Below are 19512 nucleotides of genomic sequence, written 5' to 3'. Positions count from 1 at the left end.
GGGCAGGCATAGTCAGGTCGCTGGGGCAGGAACCCGCTTTTTGGGGGAGGAGCCATGAGGCGGGCAGAATGGGCGGGGTGAGAGAGGGTGCGGACCCGGAGCTGGATAACCGGCAGTGAGACGGTCGAATTCCGCCCAGTACACCGAGCGCCAGATGGCACCCTTTATCTATCCCACCCACTTTTCAGACCCCAAGGAGACAAAGATGGTGCAGACTCAGGGTCCCATGGCTAATGGAAGCCAGTCACCCAGGGCCTGGCAGGACCCTGTTGGTCACGGTCTGGACCTGCCAATGACTGAGGGGAACTGAGCCCTTCTCGTGGTCCCAGCGAGCTGGTCAAGGATAGGATAGAGTAAGAGAGCGGCTCTGCAACGTGGCATCAGTCGGGTGACTCCATGATAGGCTTCCCTGCCGTTCTCTCCTGTCACTTCTCACAGCAACCCCTCCGCCAGGTGTCACCCGCGAGCAGAGCAGGATGTGTTCTGCTCAGACTTGTCCCTGCAAGCCCCTCACCACTCCTGTTCGCTAGTGTCCATCCAGACTGAAGGACGCCAGCTATGCGGCCCACACACGGGTGTGCTCTCCAGCCTGGAGGGCCAGCCGCAAGCCTGATGGTCCCATTCCACCTGCAGGAAGCATCCAGAAGAGGCCCCCTCACAGAGTAACTGAACAAGGGACAAATGGGCACTTAGGGCTCCTTTGATGGAGTTCCACGTGGATGACAGTTGCACATCTCTCGCTGTTATTCTAGGATAACCACTCAATGACACTCTGAATGGGTACGCGATGTCAAAGTCGAGACCTGACATTACAAGGAAACCCCATCATTGTGAGATGGGGGGGGGGAGTCTGCTCATTTGAACCTTCTAAAATGTAGACAATGGGCATAGCTCAACTGTCTCATTTTCACAAAGAAATTCTAACTCCTTTTGTTTCACGAAGAAAACCAGCTCAGAAAACGAGGCCGTCTGCTGCCCAAGCAGGCTTCTTGATCTCTAGTAGCTCATCTAAGGAGCCCTTGGGGTGTTGAGTCATATACAAGGCTGCTTAAAGCGAGATCAGCAGTTAGTGAGTTTAGCAGGCTTTCTAGACAGTGAATGAGCAGCTGGTTTTGACAACCACTTGATGAGGGCCTTGTGTACACACACAGAACCCAAGATGTTCACTTTCTGGGGTCCCAGTGGTCAGCTGCTAGCTTCTGTGTAGGCTTTCCAAAGCCACCCTTTGCAGGGCAGCAGGGCAGGCTAGCTGCCCGCCCCCTTCTAAACTCCCCCCCTTGTCTACTGTTGGAGAGGATCAAGGGGCTGCAAGCTTAGAAGAAACCTTTCTTCCATAGGGTTAAATGAGAAAGAAACTGACACCAGACAACTGCCTTTGTGAAGCTTTATAAATGAATGCCAAGGGCTGGGGTTTGGCACATGGGGACTGAGATTAGCTGAGTTATCATCTCTTACAGAGGAGTCACCACAAGCAGCACAGGGTGTCCTAACAGGGGAGATGACAACAAACAACAGAAGACACTCTAAAGCAACCTCCCCTGGAAACTGCAGGTACAGGGTTGTGAGATAAAGGCTGCAGCTGGGACAGGGGTGGTCTTAATTACTATTCTCTGACTTTAACATGGTCCCCAGTCGTGGATGAGCACAGAGGCAGCTCCCTTGAATTTCTGGGTTAGGAATGTTATTAGGGTATCATCCATCAGATTTGCTTTAAACTGTATGATTAAGCTAGATTTCTTTTTTTTAAGCTAGATTTCTAACAACAAACTTGAATGTAGTATAAAGATGCCAGCACCCAAGGGCCCTGGCAGCTGAGCCACTCGTGGCCTGACTCAGAAGCTCTGGTTCATGATGATGCTGTGCACGGTTGCTACGATGCAGCGGGCATTGATCCCGAACTTGTCCAGTAGCTTGCTGGGTGACCCGCTGCAAGGGATTCCTGACACTGCCAGCTGGTAGACCAGAATGCCAGGCTCCATAGAGACAGCAGCACAGATGGCTTCCCCAATGCCACCTGGGAAAGTAGGAGAGCCATCAGGACTGCTCTGGGGGTGCCCATTGACCTTAATGCCAGATACAGAGCACTGTGCCCTTGCTGTTCAAGATTGTTCACACAGACTGTCACTCTCAGACTGGCCGGGGGACTGAGGAGACTGCGGCTCCCTATCCTCCCCACTCTCACCTACAGCTGTCAGGGATCCCAGAGTGGTAAATGCCACTCACAGCCGACGAGGTTACACAGCACACTCTGCACAGACAACATGCTCCCCGACTTATACTTAGGGACCCTGTGCTGATGGCTTTCCTTCTGGTTGCCTGGGCTGGGGTGGTGGTAGGCAGAGCGAGTACCCATGAGCAACATGCTGGGCACCGAGTCCCTCCAGACCTCCCTTGGGCACATTCTGCCTCAGGTGACTCCATCTCCCGCTGTGGGAGAGGACAGCCTGGGGATGGGGGTGGAAACTGTGGGTGTGAGCGTGTCCATCCTTCCCAGGTACATTGTGGGGGTTCTCTTGCCTGCAGGGCACTAGCTCCAAAGATTCAAAATAAACTGCTGACCAGGGGACCTGTTCTAGGGGCTGTGAGATCCCCCAGTCAATAACTATGCAGATCACTTTTCCAGAGGTGTTCCAGCAGGGTGGGGGGACAGAAGGCAATGGCATATCTGCAACCCAGGGAAAGCCACCCTGAGCCTGTACTCACCTTCTTTGTAGTGGTCCTCCACGGTGATTATGTGGCCACCAGTCTCATGCGCGCTGGAGATGATGGTGGCTACATCCAGGGGTTTGATGGTGAACAGGTCGATGACACGGATGGCAATTCCTGGGGAGCAAGAGCCTAGGGTTCCTAAGCCACCGCGGGTAACAAGAACCCAGGGGAAGGGAACCCTGAAACTGGGGAGGCCCAGCCCCCTCCCTCCCCGATTTGGGAGCCACAGTCATCAACCGACCTTCCTTGGAAAGCTCATCAGCAGCCTCTAAGGCCTCGTGCAGTGTCACCCCGGCTCCAATGACTGTGACCTTGTCGTCAGCGCTCTGGCGAACAACCTGTGAGAGCAACCAAGAAGAAAAGTCAAGTATGAGAACACATCCAAGTGGCTTCTGGCACCACGCTGGCCCCAGTGCCCACCCCAGAAGTCTTACAAGCCCATCCTTTGCAGGGCCCATGGACGCCTCCAACTGGTCAAATGTCCCCAGGCCCCTTGGATTTCCAAGCAAGGATCAAAGAGCAGGCTCCGGCTGTTGCCCCTGGCTGACTTGTGTGCTCACAGGGAAGGCTCTGTTTCTGACCTGGCACCCACAGGGACCCTCCCTGAAGAAACATGCACCCTCGGGCCCACTTCGGAGCGAGGCCACGGGGTGGAAAAGCTAGCTCAGGAGAGGGCCAAGGGCACCTGCCAGCCTGGTGGTCTGTGCCTCTTCTGAGAGCCACTTGGAAGCCCCATTGCTGAGAACACACTGGGTCGTCAGTGAGCTCGCCAAAGAAGAGGCCGTCAAGAGTTCCAGTGTGGGAAAGCCACAGGGGCAGGACTACCCTCCACCTAGGTTCTCTGGGAGGCAGTCAACTCAAAGGCAGGGCTAACTGAGCAACTCGCCAGCCTTTTGCTTATTACTAGCAGAGTTTAATAAGTTCCCCGCAAGGAGTTTGTGGCAAAGAGAAGTGTTTGGTTCCTGTTTTCTGGGGGTGACCTGTGGGTGGTGGCCGGTCCCTACCTTGGCCTGGCCGACCTCAAAGCGCTCTTCAGAGGAATAAATCACTGCGGTCTCTGGGTAGCTGGTGCGGATGTAGCACATGCCCTGGGGGAGCAATAGCAAGCAGAAAAATTCATTTCTAATCCCTAACCGCCAACCAAGGGCTCAGGACTGCTCAATCTTCGATTAAAAAGGTCAAAGAGAATGTCCCTAAGGCCCCCATTCCAGCTCACCGGCACTTACGAGGTTGATCTGTGTGTGTTCCATTGAGAATGTGAGGAAAAGCTTAGACAGTAAACTGGCCTGATACATCCTGTGTCTATGGTCAGTCACTTGTGTGGGGACGTGGACACAGTACAGGGGTGGGGTGGTAGTGGTGGCCTTTGTTTGGAAGCCCCCGGGAAAGGTGCAGATAGGCTCCAGTCAGGATGCACCTCCACGACAGCAGGCAGCCAGTGGGTTCGTGGCAGTTTCTAGCTCCCAGCCCCCCACCCCTCTGCTTCTTGTTCAGGGCTCAGCCCCCCCGACCTGTTACATGATGACCGTGCTCAGGCTATTCTGTCTGTACGACTAGCTGTGCGGGTTCTATTGTCAAACGCACCTTGATGTTGGCGGCCAGATAAACAGCATGTTCTGTGGAGATGGCGTCACTTGGATAGAAAATTGTGCAGTTGGGAATGACTCGGAACATGGCGAGGTCCTCCAGGGCCATCTTCAAGGGCACATCCTCCCCTGAGCAAACACCACACAAAACCGGAAAGCCTAAGACAGTGGACCCTCCCCCACTGCCACCCACCCAGGACACAGACCCCCAACACCTGGGCCCTGGGGGGAGGGGAGAAGCCCCACCTGGGAGTAACATGTGTGTGTCTAGTGCGACTTAATTTGAAACAAATGCCCAGCACCTCTCCTCATTCACTTTCCACCTAGAGGTGAACACTCCACACTGTCCCACCCGGAGGCCCATCTGCTGCAGCCCCGGACTCCCCCCGAGCCAGCCCGCCTCAGCCTGCAGATGATCAGATATGCTGAGGAAGCCTGAATGGCTGCTGTCACAGGGTGGAGAGTGCGTGAGAACATCATTCCTGGTGTACCCCGAGGTGACGTAGCTTTCCTCAGGGGCAGGGGAACTGTCACAGTACACAGCGGCTGGCCGAGGACACCTGTCCCATCTCTGCACCCTGGCAAGTGTCCAGGAGGAACCTAGAGCCAGGTCTCTTCATGTGCTGGCTCCTCCTCAGCCCCTCTGAAACGCTGCCACACCACAAAGTGAGGAGTCCGCACCTCCTTTCACCCAGGACTTCCCCAATCCCCATCTGGCCCTGACCTCCCTCTCATGGAGACAGGCAGGCACTTGTGGGGTGGAGCTAGTCTGCCTCAGCATCATCATCCTGGCTCCTGGCTCCCTGAGGACCCCTTTTCTCCAGCAAACCACCCACCCCATCCCCGTCTTCCCGGCTCCACAGGGGCTGCTTTAAGCAGACTCTTCTGTCCAGCCAGCATTCTTGCTTCCCTTAGGCCAACAGGACTTTCTGATCTAAGTCTTCAAGGCCCACGGCAGCCTTTCCCCGCTTGCATGCGTACCCACAGACACGCCGCAGTGGGAGCCCACAAGGGTGACATTGGTTTCTGAGATGGCACCCATCCGGATCTGATCAAAGGCTCGGGTCCAAAAGGCGGCAAAGGTGCTGGCAAAGGTGATGGCTCGCCCACGTATGGCACAGCCCAGGGCCACGCCGACCTACAACACAAAGAACATGGAGTAAAAGATATCTTAATGCCCTCACTACCGCTCCTTCCTGTTGGGTTATTCTAACACCATTCCAATAGGTTCTCATAGCCTCCATCTGAACCCTCCCACCCCTGCTTTGTCAGCACACTGGCATCCTCCAGAGATCACCCCCATCTATGTTCCCCTTCCCAGAAACCTGAGGAAAGAGCTGTGTGCAGTTGGTGTCCTATCCTCCATTGCTGGCTCAGCCTCCTCCTCCTGCACTCCCATGCCTACCTCTGAGCCCCCAAGTGCAAGCAGCTGCCTCACCCCCCCCCCCTTCCACCTCATCCGGCCTCTCAGCACCACACCCTCTCCAGGACACCATGTCCAGTACCACAGGAGTACCACTCTATCAGCCACTCTTCAGAGCTAAGAAGAGGCTGCGAGTCTGCTCCCATGAACACTCAACGGATTCAGAAACCCTACACTGGGACGCCATGAGTTGGCATCAGGAGCCCTGGTGGCACAGTGGGTGATGGCTCAGGCTGCTAGCCACAAGGTCAGCAATTCGAATCTACCAGTCGTCCCACAGGAGAAAGATGCAGCTCTTGACTCCAGTCAAGTTCTACCGTCCTGTGAGTCAGACTGGACTCGATGGCAGGGTGTTTGGTTGTCTGCTGTTATATATTGGCCTCACAGTTCCATCATTGGTCCTCACTAGCCCCTGGAATGCCACACTCAAAGATGCCAGCAGGCCAAGGCCATGGTCCCTGGCTCCATAGGGCCTGGGGTCTGCAACCATCTGGCAGAGAAAGGCACTGTGGTCAGCCTTCCTGCCAGGCCCCTGAACACCTTTCTGTAACCTAGCCCCTGAAAGGCCCACTCACGGGCCCCCGGCTGGTCTGGTCCCTGACACACTGCCTGGAATACAAAGCCTCCTGAGGCCACACCGAGGGCGTTTGCAATGGCCCCCGCAGTGCTAAGAAAGTCTTCTGCTCCAATGACTGGAGTACCAGGTGGTCGCCAATGATTTCCTTCAACAATTGAAAGAGAATCTAGTGGACCATTCGGCAGCTCTGTGCAACTAACTTTTTTTCAAGCAATTTTTCACGAAACACCATTCTGTGACTTGTATCTTTTAACTGGGAATTGCACGACATGCCCATAACCTGAGTACTTCCTAGGAGAATGGCTCTCCACGAGCGCTTCCCCAGAACCTAGAAGTACTGTCTAGCCCTTAAGACACAGCCCCATCCAGAGGAAAGGGCGATGCTCGGAAGCGGTTTGGAAAGAACAGAACAGGAGCCTCAGTGAAACGAGCTCTTCTCGGCCAGCGCCGAGGGACTGCTCCCACGCCCGCTCCGGACAGGGATGAGCCTCAAAAGTGGCCCTGGCCAACTCCCTTTCTTCTGTCTCTGCTCACCTGCCTCCCAGCTGTGTGACCCCAGCTCTCAGGGGTAGGTGGAAGGTGAAAAACTTACTGCCACTGGGCCCACTCTGACTCACAGCAACCTGAAAGGGCGGGGCTAAGCTGCCCATGTTTCCAAGGTTGGGAGTCTTCACGGCAGCAGACAGCCTCACCTTTTTCCCGAGGAGTACCCGGTGTATTTGAACTGCTGACCTGGGGGTTAGCAGTCCAATGAATAAGCCACTGAGATACCAAGCTCTTAAAGTGAAGAGGAATGGAGCAAATCAGGACATTACAAGGTACATGTTCTTCCACAAAGAACGCAAACTGCTTAATGAGACCAGCAGAAAAACTGGTTATGACCAACCTCACGGATTACAGGGCGGCCCCGTCAGGGCCAGGCCGGCCAGACCGTTCTGTTTTTCATGAGGCAGCAAAAAAAAAAAAATGTGGATTGTTAGCACAATCTCCTTATTTTAAATACCTCTGAAGAAATACCCATTTCAAATAAAATGTCTCTGGTGGTCAGAGCAGCCTGCTGGCCCATGCCTCCTGGAAGCTATCTCACTGGGGTGATGGGAAGGGGAGGGGGCAAAGCATGTTGTGTGTGAACAGGTGTGTGCTGACATTTGTGGGTCTACGGCCATGATGTAACCACAGGACTGACCGACCATAAAGAAGCATATGCCCTTTGAGTGGGTAAGATCAACTGGATTGGAAGCATTTTCGTGGCTAACCTACCACATTTCCTATATAAAAACATTCTTTACAAAATGCTACCTAGAATTCACTGCAGTTGCCTTACTGGAATCCCCTTTTGCACTTCGCCTGGGGCTGGGCTCCCACTGGTCACTGGGCATGCAAGAGCACACTCTCGCACTTGCATCTGGGCCAAGAGCACTGGGGGGGGGGGCTGGCTGGCTGGAGCTGCTGGGGCAGAGGACGAGGACGGACACATCAGATCCATCACAACCAAACAGGGTATTGTCTGGGCATCGACGCCCTCCTTGCCCATTCACCTCCCAAGCTGGACCCAGGTGTACACTGGATGAGGGTACAGACTGGATGGCACCCCATCCCCGTCCCTTGCTGATGAGGGAGAAACAGTTCACTCCGCAGAGACTTGGCGGAGTAAGGGCTTTCAATAAGGAGGGAAGGACCTCGTAGGAGAGAGGTGTCCGTCCATGGGGGTGTGCAAGGAGTAAGGGTTTCTAGTGCTCACAACAAGGCCTGTGGGTGCCCTTGTGAACCTACCCCACTGTGAGCCATTTCCCGCCTGCTCAGGAGCCAGCTCAGTCCCTGGCCTCTCGATTCTCCACAGTGCCTGTCTGCTTGACATCTGTGTGGGTCTTTTTTAGACAGACACCTGAGGCTGTTATCTGATTGATGCTTCCCGCGAGTGCTTATCTTGGAAGGTAGGTGTATGTGTGCGTGAGTGTGCGCGCGCGCGTGTGTACACTCCTGAGTGGGCATGAGTATAAGGGAAAGGGCAGAAAGGAGGGGAGAAAGCGAGAGAGAAATCGAGAGAGAGATTCCCACATTAACTTTACTCCTGGGGCAACTAAGGCTCTGGGAAGGGCCAGATTTATCCCAGGCCACAGCTCTAGTGACTGCCATCTGCTCATCTGTTCAGTGGTAGGCCCTGAGACTGGACTGGGCCTGGCTGGAGCAGGGCCACCTGGAGGTACTGAGTGATGCAGGAGGCCTGGGCTCACACACTTTTAGACACCTCCAGGCTGAGGCCCACAACAGTCTAGATGAAGTGCCACAGCTTTGAGGTGGCCTGTGCAATTCTTAGCAAACCTCTCCCTGCCCTGGCTCCCTGGACAGGCAAGTACTCCTGGCCCCAGAAGTGACTATTTCCCACACAGGCTGGTCTCAGCGCACTGCTTCATTCACTAGGCCACTATCCAGGCTCAAACTCTGCCCTGTCCCCTTCTTCCCTGGAGACTTGTCTTCTGCTTTCCCAGGTGGGATGGAAACTGGGAATGCTGGGAGGTGGGTGTCCAGCTCACTCACCATGTTCTGTTCCGCAACAAAGCACTCAACGAAACGCTCCGGGTGCTCTTTCTGGAAGATCACCGAGCAGGTGGAGTTCTTGGCATCGCCGTCGAGTGCAACCACTCTGTTGTTCACGTGGCCCAGTTTGGCCAGAGCCAGGCCGTAGGCTTTCCTAGTGGTCACCTGGAAAAGAGAAGAGCCCATTGGAGTTTCCTGCCATGGCTGTGCTTTACAAAGTGCCAGCTGCCTTGGGGAAGAAAGTGCATTAGTAAATTACTGCTAACCTCCACTGGGGCACCAAGGACTGCTAAGTGATCTGACCCCCGACAAACTATCTGCCAGGCGGCAGCGCATCCAGTCTCTTAAGGACTTCGGGGGGGGGGTGTAATCTGACCAGATCTCAGGGAGTTCTCAGTTGCTGCATTGAATTTGTATGGGAGCCCCAAAAGGGAGCAACTCTCCGGGTCATGTGCTAAGTAGCTGCGGCTCGTTATCTTTGTGTCACTTTTGGTATAAGCGGTCTTACTGTACTGTTTCATTCCGAACCATGTCCAGCTGGTTCCTGAGTATTACCTATAAACGCTACCTATTGGCTTTGCCTCCCTTACCAACAGGGAGTCTCCCCTCCAGTTGAACCGTGTTGGCTAGCACTTCTACAGCTTTCACTGAGAAGGCCCTGACCTTTTGGCACGAAGCAGGTTGCAGCTAGCTAGACCTCGAGTGAGCATTGAGATGAGGGAGACCTCACCAGCCTTTTGACAAACTAGGAATGAAGACTGGCTTTTGTGATTAATCCTGCTTCCTTCATGACCAGATGGTGGGTCACATGACCCAGTGTCCTCCAGTTGAAGGGTCTTCTGGTCACTCATGGGGACTGTGCTGAGTCAGCTAATCCCTGACTTGCATGCCGGCGGCACTGAGATAAACTGCGGTTTTATTAGGCTTCTGAGCAGTCCTGTTTCAAAGTGAGGCTGCTCTCTAGCTCTCTCCCTTTGTCAGGCTCAGACGCCCCAGATGATTTCTAAGGCTTTGGGTTTTCTCCTTATTTGGGAAAGTTTGAAACGGTTTAGGAATCACTAGTCCCTTGAAAGTTAAAAATAAGCTGCTCTTGTCACCGAGTAAGCCTGGAACTTGGGAGACAGAGCTCTTTAACAGCATCCTCACGTAACAGACCGACTTTGGTTTTCTGACCTCTGGGAGCTGAGCACAGACAACACTTCTTCCCTGCTAGGCCTCCCACACCATTGAGCAGAGTTGTGTTCGCCTTTCTCCTTTGTGGGGTTTCCTCGACATCTGGGGCAGTGTCCCCTTTCTAATGGCTCACTCAATATAGCTGTGGTTTCGAACACCTGGAGCAGCCGAGCTAGCACTTCCGAGAACTAGCACATAGGGTGTTTTGTAAGCAGATGCAGCCTTTTGGTTTTAATGAGCATTGGATGGACTTCTTTTGTTTTCCTATTCATAAAGGGCACATGCTTTAATAGTAACAGAAATCAACCCGCAGTCCTCATAATTCCTCCGCCTTTTATAAATATGGTTTGTAATAATTTCTCAAAATACACTACCTGATACTGTACACCAATATATAATAGTACCTTTTAAAAGTTTGCATGCGAAAATAGATTTATACTCTTATGTGGCTTTGTAATGTTTAAAAAGATAGCATTCAGTACTCTCCCCCTTCCCTGGCCCCAATGTGACCACAGTGACAGCAGCCTGCCTTTCTTGCACACCCACTGCCTACCATACCTCAGAACCCAGGAACAGATGAGGAAGTCCAGGCCCCTGGACACACCAGGGGAACAGCGGGGACAGGGGGGGGGGGTGGTGGTGTCACCACAGCCTTCTAGTTCCAGAGAGCCAGTGCTGTCTCTCCAGGACTGTTCCCCACTTTAACAGTCAGAGAAAAGTCTGCAGAAAGTCCTGGGTGTTGCCCTGTTAGTTCCAAGGTCATGAACATGTACGGTGGTCACAAGTTATCATTAAAGTGCCCTTTGAAAAGGGGCCCAATGTGGGATTAATTTCTGGAGTGCCAAATTCCTTTATTTCTAGTGTTTCTTTTTTGTCGAGTAAAGCTAAGGAATTTCCTTTGGAAGGCTTGCTGTAACTTTGCCCACCTTACGAGGCTAAGGAAAAAGCAGCCACACTCAAAACGCCACTCCACCCCCACCCGCAAGAAGGGTCAGAACGTTTCCCTCCATCACAGGGCTGTGATCGATTAGGAGGCAGGCTAGCAACATGAGCGTGGGAGCCTCAAAGGCTGTAGGCAGGGGTCGTGTCTCACTGGATTCATGTTCAGAACTGATAGATCATAAAAGAGACGCCAAGTCACTCATTACTACTTATTAACCATATACTCCTTTTTCCTCACCTGCGGCCACCAGTAGGAAGGAAAGCCAGGAACAAAGCTGTAGATTGCGGGCAGAGTTTATGCCATCACCCATTTCTCAGGGCCTACCTTGTCGCCAACTTTGTAAGCGGGAGGTATAGTCACGATCACCTCCTCGATGTTGAAGCGAGGCGAGTCTGCCACTGGGGGCTTGGGCACCAGGTCCTGGTTGGTCTCTATCTGGCTCTCAATCAGCTCGATAATTGCCTCCACTCGCTCTTTTGGCATTGGCTTCCCGTGCCAGTTTTCCAAACTCTCAATGTCTGCAACAGAAGGAACCTCGGTCAGCTTCGTGCTACCTGGGCCTCAGGGGTGGCTGATGCTGCTGCAGCGGGACTGGGGTACTGCTGTACATGTAGCAGATGGGAAGAGAGAGCAGGAAGGCAAGGGGAAACGTCTGTGGGCTTGATAAAAGGGTTCTGTTGTATCCAAAGCAAGATGGGAAACTTCTGGAGACTGTGGGCAGTCAGGCTGCAGGGGGCCAGGCCAGGGCTTGAGGGGGCAGAGATGTGATGGAGTGAGCAGTTCTGACCTACAGTTCAGAGGCAGAATCTATCCGCTCTGATGACACTCAGGTTGTGTGTGGATTGGGGGCGGGAGGGGCAAGGGAAAGGCTGAAAGCAGTGATATCCAGGTGCACGCCCCAAGCAAACGCCTACTGCTATCAAGTCGATGCCGAGGACAGCAACCCTACAGGGCATGGTAACTGGCCCCTGTGGGTTTCTGAGACTGGGACTCTTTATTGGAGTAGAAAGCCCAGCCCCACCTTTCTCCTCTGAAGCAGCTGGTGGTTTTGAACTGCTGACCTTACAGATTACAGCTTGACATGTGACACGATACCACCAGGGCCCCGAGTTTACTGAACGGGGCATACTAGAGCAAGACCATTTTCTCAGGGGCGTCAGGTGAACAGAGGTTGGCTACGAGCCAGCTGGGAGCCATTTAAGGTATGGTGTCAAATACATACAGCTGGTGCCAAGGGGCAGGCAATCTTAAGCCTGGACAATGACTCCGGGGTTAGGCTCGAGAGCAGGGGTCCCAGCTGCAGCCTGAGGAGCATGGCCAAGACCATCCCGGCCACCATGGCATGAGATGCAATTCCAGCATGAGCTCTCTCAGCTCAGAATGATCTGGCAAAACGGCAATGATCCATTGAGTACCGTTCTGCTGAACTGTCAACTCAGCATGGCAGCATTTGCAAACCCGTTGCCACTGGTCCCAGGGAAGCCTTTGTTCTAACTGCAATTTTGACCAAGAGATATGCCCGGCTGTCTCTTCAGAAGACGTTGGGCAGAAACACTTGAATGCATCAGGGGGAGGCTTGGGGAAATGAAGTCAGAGTTCCAGCTCTTGACCTGGTTCCCAGGATGACAGGAGCGAGTCCTGACAGCCTGGGTCTGCACTGAACCACAGAAGGACTTTAGGAAGTGGAAGCATTGGCTTAGTGTAAAACACTGACATTGAAAAGATTTGCAGTCGAGGCCTCCAAGTGGCTCTTCCACAGCCATCTCAAACTTACTGCTGTGTCCACTTCATACCAACTGGGCCTACTAACAGCTCCTGCCCTCCCTGACTGGCACATACGACATCATGGAGGTATTATCTCCACAAGCAACTCTTTTCTTGCTTCAAGTCTTGCAAACACCCGCCCTCCCCAAGCCCTCCGTTATCTGACTGCTAGGAAACAGTCTCAGATTGCCCTCTGCCCAGCAGTGTGGGACCATGGGCCCTCTCTGCACCATCAGTCTAAGTGCTCTGAGTGACTTGGACAGGCTGAGATCTGGTGCATGGACAGGCATGGCTACTGTTCACTCAGTAAGCAGAGTGCTGTGTCCCCCAACCCCTGTGCACATGGCCAGACAGAAACTCTGGTTTACTTGGAATCCCTCGACTCTTGAAGGTCTTGGCCACCACAGCCGTGGGCTTGTTCTTCACTTGAGTTGCTTGCCAAAACGCCTGGCACAGCGCCTCCACGTCATGTCCATCCACCATGTAAGTGTTCCACCTGTTGACCAGGGGAGACAGAGTTACAGGAGCTGAAGGGGTGGGCCATAGAAGGAGGGAGGGAGGGAGGGAGAGAGAGAGAGAGAGAGAGAGAGAGAGAGAGAGAGAGAGAGAGAGAGATGCTTACCCAAAGGCCTCACAACGCATTTTGTAGACAGCTGTGCATTGCTCCAATGGCAGGGCGCTGCTCGGCCCCAAGCGGTTGACATCAAAGATGACCACAAGGTTATCCAAGTTGTAGTGGGAGGCAAAGGCCAAGGCCTCCCAGACATAACCTTCTGAGGCCTCGCTGATTCCCATCAGGCAGTAGACCCGGTAGCTGGAGTAAGCCAAGAGAGGTGAGGACCTGACTCGGGGCGCACTGGCCCATGGGAACAGAAATCTCAGAGGGAAGCAGAGACAGGCTGAGGGAGGTATGGCTGATGTCACCTCGGGGAGGTTTTTCTACCTGACAGCCCACAACTGTGTCAAGTTGGGCATTTAAGGAATTCCTAGTTCTTTCTGTTGCTACTCTGGGATCTGATAACACAAATGGCATGGGAAGAAAGTTTATATAGCAGGCTCTGCAGTCACGCACACACAGTTGTGGGCAAGACCACCAGCGCTCACGGCTTACCCCTCTGGGTTTTGAACTGCCCTGCACACTACCTACCCGATCCCACGGTCCACCCACAGAACAGTTCTGCCTTTAGGGAGCCTAGAGGCTTTCATGGGGTGGGACTGAGAATCGACACCTTTCCCAGTGAAGGACTCATTTAATCCAAAGCTTCAGTGGATTGCAATCACATAAGGGGCCATGTAACTGAAAAATTTGGCAATAGTGTCAGGTTTCTGAAAAGCACACAACCACCCAAAGCTCATTCTAGATCCAGTGTATGTGTCATGAACCCAAGGTGCTGCCGGCAGCAAAGGTCGAAACTAGCTAAGCAGCCCTCGCGCAGTAGAAGCGGACTATTCCTAGTGTCACAGCTGCATGGGTGTGTTTGCTTTTTTGATGGGCCATTTCTCAAGGATTTTCCTGTGGTCTCCAGGGGGTGGGGCCAAGGCTCTCCTCTAGTCCCTGCAGACACCCAATAAGAAGGGCTGGAGAAAAACGCCAGCAGCCTTGGAGATGCGGAAGCCACAGCACTGAGGACTGGGCAGCAGTCTTCCCAAATGGAATGAAACTTCCTTGGGGGCAGTCAGTGACTTCTAGGCGAGCACTTACCTGGCCTTGTCAAAGTACTTGCCCATATAAGCCATGCCACATGCAGCGCTGAGTCCTTGCTCCAGCCAGCCAGGCACCATATCCATGAACGGCAGTCTCTGCAGGAGAGAGAAACCCAAAAGGCTGCCCTCGACTATGCTGCCGGCCAGACCCCTGCCCACCCCGTGCTCTTAGCTCCAGAGACTATGCAGAGCGGCAGTTATTGACAAAGCCAGGGCAGTGCTAGACCCCATGCAGCCTACCCAGGGCCTGTGTATGTGTGCCTCTGACCCCACATGTGTACCTGGTCCCCTCTCAACTGGAGGCAGTCTTCACCAACTAGTGCCCTAGGGATTTGTCCCTTGCACTGATCCTAACTACTGAGCCCCTCAAGTGGCCTGCCTGTCCACTAGTACTTCTGTGTCTCCATGTCTGTCCACACCATGGAGATGTCAAACCCACCTAAGCAAAGATCTGGCCATGTTTGCAACCATCACCGGTACTGGGCCAGGCCTCATTACCCTTGGGGCTCTCTCCCTCCGGCTTCCTCCTCTCAACTCCTCCCAGGTCGGCTAGCCCCTTGGCGCCTGCCCTAGAGCTGAGTGGCTCCTCACTCCCCCTTCCTTTAGAAGCTTCCTGCTTCACTAGCTCTGTCTCTGACCACCTCCCTCCCCCTGGGGTGTCCCCTCAGGACAGTGGGGCAGGAGCCTGGCCTCTGACCAACCTGTTTGCCTCTAGTGGAGAGGTACAGGGGGGCTGTCTGCAGATTGCTGCCTGGAGGCTGGCCTGCAACAAGCTGACAGGTGCTCACAATTAAGGGGGGAGGCTCAGTGCTAGAACAGCCCTCCCCCAACCCATAGTCCCCTGGTTTGTGTCAACTCCAGGCTCTCCTGGCCAGGCCTGCCAACTGGGCCTGTACCCACCAATCCTGCCACCCAAGACCACTGACTGATGCCACCAGGTGACCTAGACACAGTTGGGGTCTTTCTGCTTTCAAGCACCTTGGGGACTTCTATTTGAAAGCCCAGGCTCCTGCTCCAGTGCCCAGAGGGGACATCTAGAGTCGTACTCGCTGATCAGCAGTGGGGTTGGCTTTCGGGGTCATGGCAATGAGTGAATCCAGGTGACAGCGATATGGAAGCTTATTGTGCTGCTCTTACACCTTTTCTGACTCCAAAAACCAACCCCACTGTTTGCCAGTGAGTCCAGCTCAACATCCTGATAGGACAGAGCAGAAGTGCCCACTGGGTTTCCAAGGTTGGCAGCCTGTAAAACAGACTTTGTGAATTAGGTGAGGGATCTACAGAACACATAATCCTTTTTACATCCAACTTAAACCACTTAGCAAACCCCTCCATACACACACACACACACACACACACACGCACACACACACACACACACACAAGGTAACACCATTCATTCCTCTAGGCCAGTGTTGTCCAAAGTGGGAGATGATACCTTTCCCCTGAGGGACACTGGAAGGATCCAGGAACCTGCAGAAGCAGAGTCCTACACTGTACCGAAGATCATGGGATAGCGTTCACATTTTTAATTGATGGGCTATTTTTTCTGAAAAGGGGCACACACTCCCACCTCAACACAACCCCATACTCACAATTCACCCATATACTCTCCCCCACACACAACACAATCCCCCACTATTACACAAATTACTACAGTAAGTCCCCACACATTCAAACTCCCCCCACTATTACACACTCAGTGAGTCTCCACACGTTAACCCCCCCCACCCCATTATATACTCTCCCACAATAAGTCCCCACACATCCAAACACCCCCCATACAACCCACTATTATACATACTCCCACAGTAAGTCCCCACCCATGCACACTCCCCCCTAGCCCCCCACTATTATACACCCTCCCACAGTAAGTCCCCATAGGCCCAACCCCCACACAACCCCCCACTATTATACCCACAGTAAGTTCCCACATGTTAGAAACCCCCCAATCCCCCCACTATTACATACCCTCCCATAATAAGTCCACACATGTCCAAATACCCCCCCCACTATTATACACCCTCCCACAGTAAGTCCCCACAGGTTCAAACACCCCCCCCATGATGCAGTACACACTGCCACGCACACAATATGCCCAACTGCACAATGGTTGCATGTATGGATTGTGATGAGCTGTACGAGCCCTAATAAAATGAGGGCGTCGATGCTGACTCCTACCCCTTTCTGAGACTTGGCTGAGCACAAAGTTTTCTCCTCAGAGATGCTGGCGGTTTTGAACTCCCAACATGGTGGACTGCAGCCCCAAGTGCGTAACTACAGGTCCCACCAGGGTTCCTCTTTCACAAGACATGTACACACACACACATTATACTTTTTTGCACACGCCAAAGGTGTTGGGAGAGGCCGTGACTGAGATTCCGCCCTGCCCCTCCCCCACTCTCTGCCCCTCCCCCACTCCCCCCTGAGGTTCAAGGAACCATTTTGAGATCCGGGTCTGCTTTCCCCAGAAAGCCCGCTTTCTGCCTGGCCCCGACCTGCCACCACCCCCCTCCGCCACCCCTCCGCCGTCCCAAGGGCTTGGGATGGCCTAGTGCCCGACCTTGGAGAGGATGAGGCGGTCGTTGTCGGGGTTCTCCGGGTCATCCTGCAGGTAGCGCATGGTGTGGAATAACAGCACCGACGTGATCTCGGCTGCGCTGCTGCTCGAAGTGGGGTGGCTGCGGGCGGGCGGTAGGTCAGTCAATGCTCCCCCCCCCGCCCCCCCGCCCCAATCTCCTGGAGGGGGTACTGCGACACCCCCCTCTGGCCACGATAAGAGCAGTGTTTTGAGTCCTGGACGTGCGGACCAGGTACTGGCACCCCCTCACCCAAAGGCGAGGCGCGCGGGACCTGCCGGAGCCCGGCCTCCCCACCCCCACCTCAGAGTCCCAGCCCGAAGCTAGGGGCCAGGTGGGCCTCCCCGCGGTGCTCCCGCGTGCCCACTCACCCCGCGCAGGTGGCGCGGATGGCGCGGATGCGCAGGCGGTTGGCCATATCGCGCAGGACCTGCAGCGTCTCAGCGTCAGGGACGGGGTTCTCGGCCCTCGAGGAGCTGCCCTCAGCCATGCTGCCGCTCGTCACGCTGCCTCACGGAAAATGCCGCCTAGCCGGATGTAGCTGCACGTAAGCCCAGGGCGCGGGCCCGGGCGCAGGCGCAGTCCACGTGCGCCCCGAGGTTACCCGGATTTATCTACGCTCGACGTGCGCGCCCCCGCTTGGGATTTCCTCTCAAGGAAGGTTCTGGAGTGGGGCGTGGCCTGACCCATGTTGGGAGCCGCTGGGAGGGGCCCCAAGGCCTCGAAAATGGCGACTTGCATCCTAGGAGTTGCACCTCCGTGATCGTTGGCAGAGAGATGCCAATGGTCTGAAGTGGCCAGACGAGGCCGCTCGGGGTGGGGGCTATGTGAACACGGGAGCCCCCTCCACTTCCTGTATGCTTCTTTCCCCCTGCCCCCCAACAGTGATGGAGTGAGTTGGATTCCTCTTAAAAGTGTTGCTTGTTATTGCCTTTTCTAGCATCATTCTGTCGCCTTATCTTTGGGGGTTGGAACCACAACCTATAAGCATTTAGCTATATTTTAACGTTGCATGTGGTGCATACTACTGATGTGAGATGTTTTTTAATAAAACGACACCCCACCCCCAGTGTCGCAAGTGGCTCTTAGCCTGACTCCGCAGTAGGGGGGGGGGCGCGGGAGGGCAACCCAGAGTGCACAGCTGGATCGAACTGATGACCACCCGACTTGGTGACCGTCCCAAATGCCATTGTACTGCACCTTCTAAAGTGGATGGAAGAATGAATTGGTGCTCTGTGTACTGAATCACACCTAAAGTCACTGCTAACTACAGTGGCTTTAGAATAGGTTTCTCTCTCTGGAGGGCCCAGGCACCAGCCTTTCTGTGTTTCTCCTGGTACCAAAGGAAAGAAATCAGCCACAGGGGGCACATGTGGAATCATCCAATGATCTGAAAAAGTTACATTAGACTAACGGACAGAGATCACAGTTATGGTTGTCATCAGGAGCCCCCTGAAAAGGGGCAGAGGCGCATTCTGGCGTGTTTGGACAATAAAACAGTTTTGGAGCTAGATAGTAATGGTTGCACAATGTGGTGAATATTATTAATGCCACTGAGTTGGACACTTACAACTGGTTAAAATGGAAATTGTATTGGAGTTGGGCAACTAAGTCGTAAGTTGGCAGTTCAAAGCCACCAGCTGCTCCGTGGGTAAAAGGATGAGGCTGTCTCTTTCTGTAAAGACTGACAGCCTCAGAAACCTTAGATAGGGGCACTACGAGTCAGGTTTTCAATCTTTCTGCAACAAAATTTATTTTAAATAAGGAAAAAACAAGACACCCCCCCCCCAAAAAAATCCCACTTGTCCGAGCCTCCTATGCATGCATTCCCAAAGCCAGGTCTTCCATTCAGTGCACTCAGAGTTACCCCCTCCCTCCGAGCCTGGGTGACCCTGCCTGCCCATCCTCTGGGAGTACTTGGTGTTTGTCTGTCTGGAGATCCCATCATTCCCTTTCAAATTACTTCCTTGGGGTGGAGGCTACTTTCTCAAGGAGCCTGGTGGGGCGGGGGGGGGGGAGGGGGCATAAGAGGTTAACTCCTTGAATTCTTCCATGGCTGCAAATGTCTTTGCTCTAAACTTACAGTGGACAGTCTAGGCATAGAAGTGAAGCTTGGAAAATTACTTTCCCCTAGGGAATTTGACTATCTTCCAGTTCCAATGCTGTTGAATTTTTTTTTAAAAAGCCACCACCACCACCTGAAGACATTCTGTTATCTGATTCTTCATACGTGACCTGTGTACGTGCTTTTGGTTTTTTTTTTCCCTTCCCTCTCAGCATATTGAAGATACCCATCTGTCTTCTGGAGTTCACCGATGCTGTTGAGAAGACAGTACATTTAAAAAGTCATGGTTTTACAGGTAATTGGTTTCCCCTTTTCCCTTGGCTTTTCAGATCTTGTCGTTGTCTCTGGTGTTTGGCACCTGGGCGTCACCGGGAGGTACAAACGGTAAAGGGCCCCGCTAGTGACCAAGAGGTGGACACTTGGAACCCACCTCGAGACTTCTCGCGAGACG

At 53.7% G+C, this 19512-nt stretch overlaps 1 protein-coding gene across 1 annotated transcript; it reads right to left on the bottom strand.

The window, feature by feature from the left end:
- Window positions 1–1399: 1399 nt before the first annotated feature.
- TKTL1 (transketolase like 1) lies at window positions 1400–17486 on the bottom strand. Its single transcript, XM_075538720.1, has 13 exons — window positions 17368–17486; window positions 16981–17098; window positions 14416–14513; window positions 13336–13527; window positions 13082–13209; window positions 11274–11467; window positions 8834–8998; window positions 5277–5433; window positions 4294–4424; window positions 3714–3797; window positions 2951–3047; window positions 2704–2823; window positions 1400–2014 (listed from the first exon to the last, which is right to left on the bottom strand). Exons 1-13 carry the CDS (start codon window positions 17484–17486, stop codon window positions 1833–1835), a joined length of 1785 nt encoding a protein of 594 aa, XP_075394835.1. The 3' UTR covers window positions 1400–1832.
- Window positions 17487–19512: the final 2026 nt, after the last annotated feature.

The sequence above is a fragment of the Tenrec ecaudatus genome, chromosome X (assembly GCF_050624435.1).
Source record: "Tenrec ecaudatus isolate mTenEca1 chromosome X, mTenEca1.hap1, whole genome shotgun sequence".
NCBI classification, from domain to species: domain Eukaryota; kingdom Metazoa; phylum Chordata; class Mammalia; order Afrosoricida; family Tenrecidae; genus Tenrec; species Tenrec ecaudatus.
This window is presented reverse-complemented; position numbering and strand designations above follow the sequence as displayed.

Excerpts from the sequence above, each read along its gene's own strand:
- TKTL1 (XM_075538720.1), bottom strand. The coding sequence starts at position 17,486 with ATGGCTGAGGGCAGCTCCTCGAGGGCCGAGAACCCCGTCCCTGACGCT. Across the intron at positions 11,468-13,081 it reads CAAGAGTCGAGGGATTCCAA|ACATTGAGAGTTTGGAAAAC; the intron begins GTAAACCAGAGT and ends CTTCTGTTGCAG. Across the intron at positions 2,015-2,703 it reads GGAGGACCACTACAAAGAAG|GTGGCATTGGGGAAGCCATC; the intron begins GTGAGTACAGGC and ends CTACTTTCCCAG.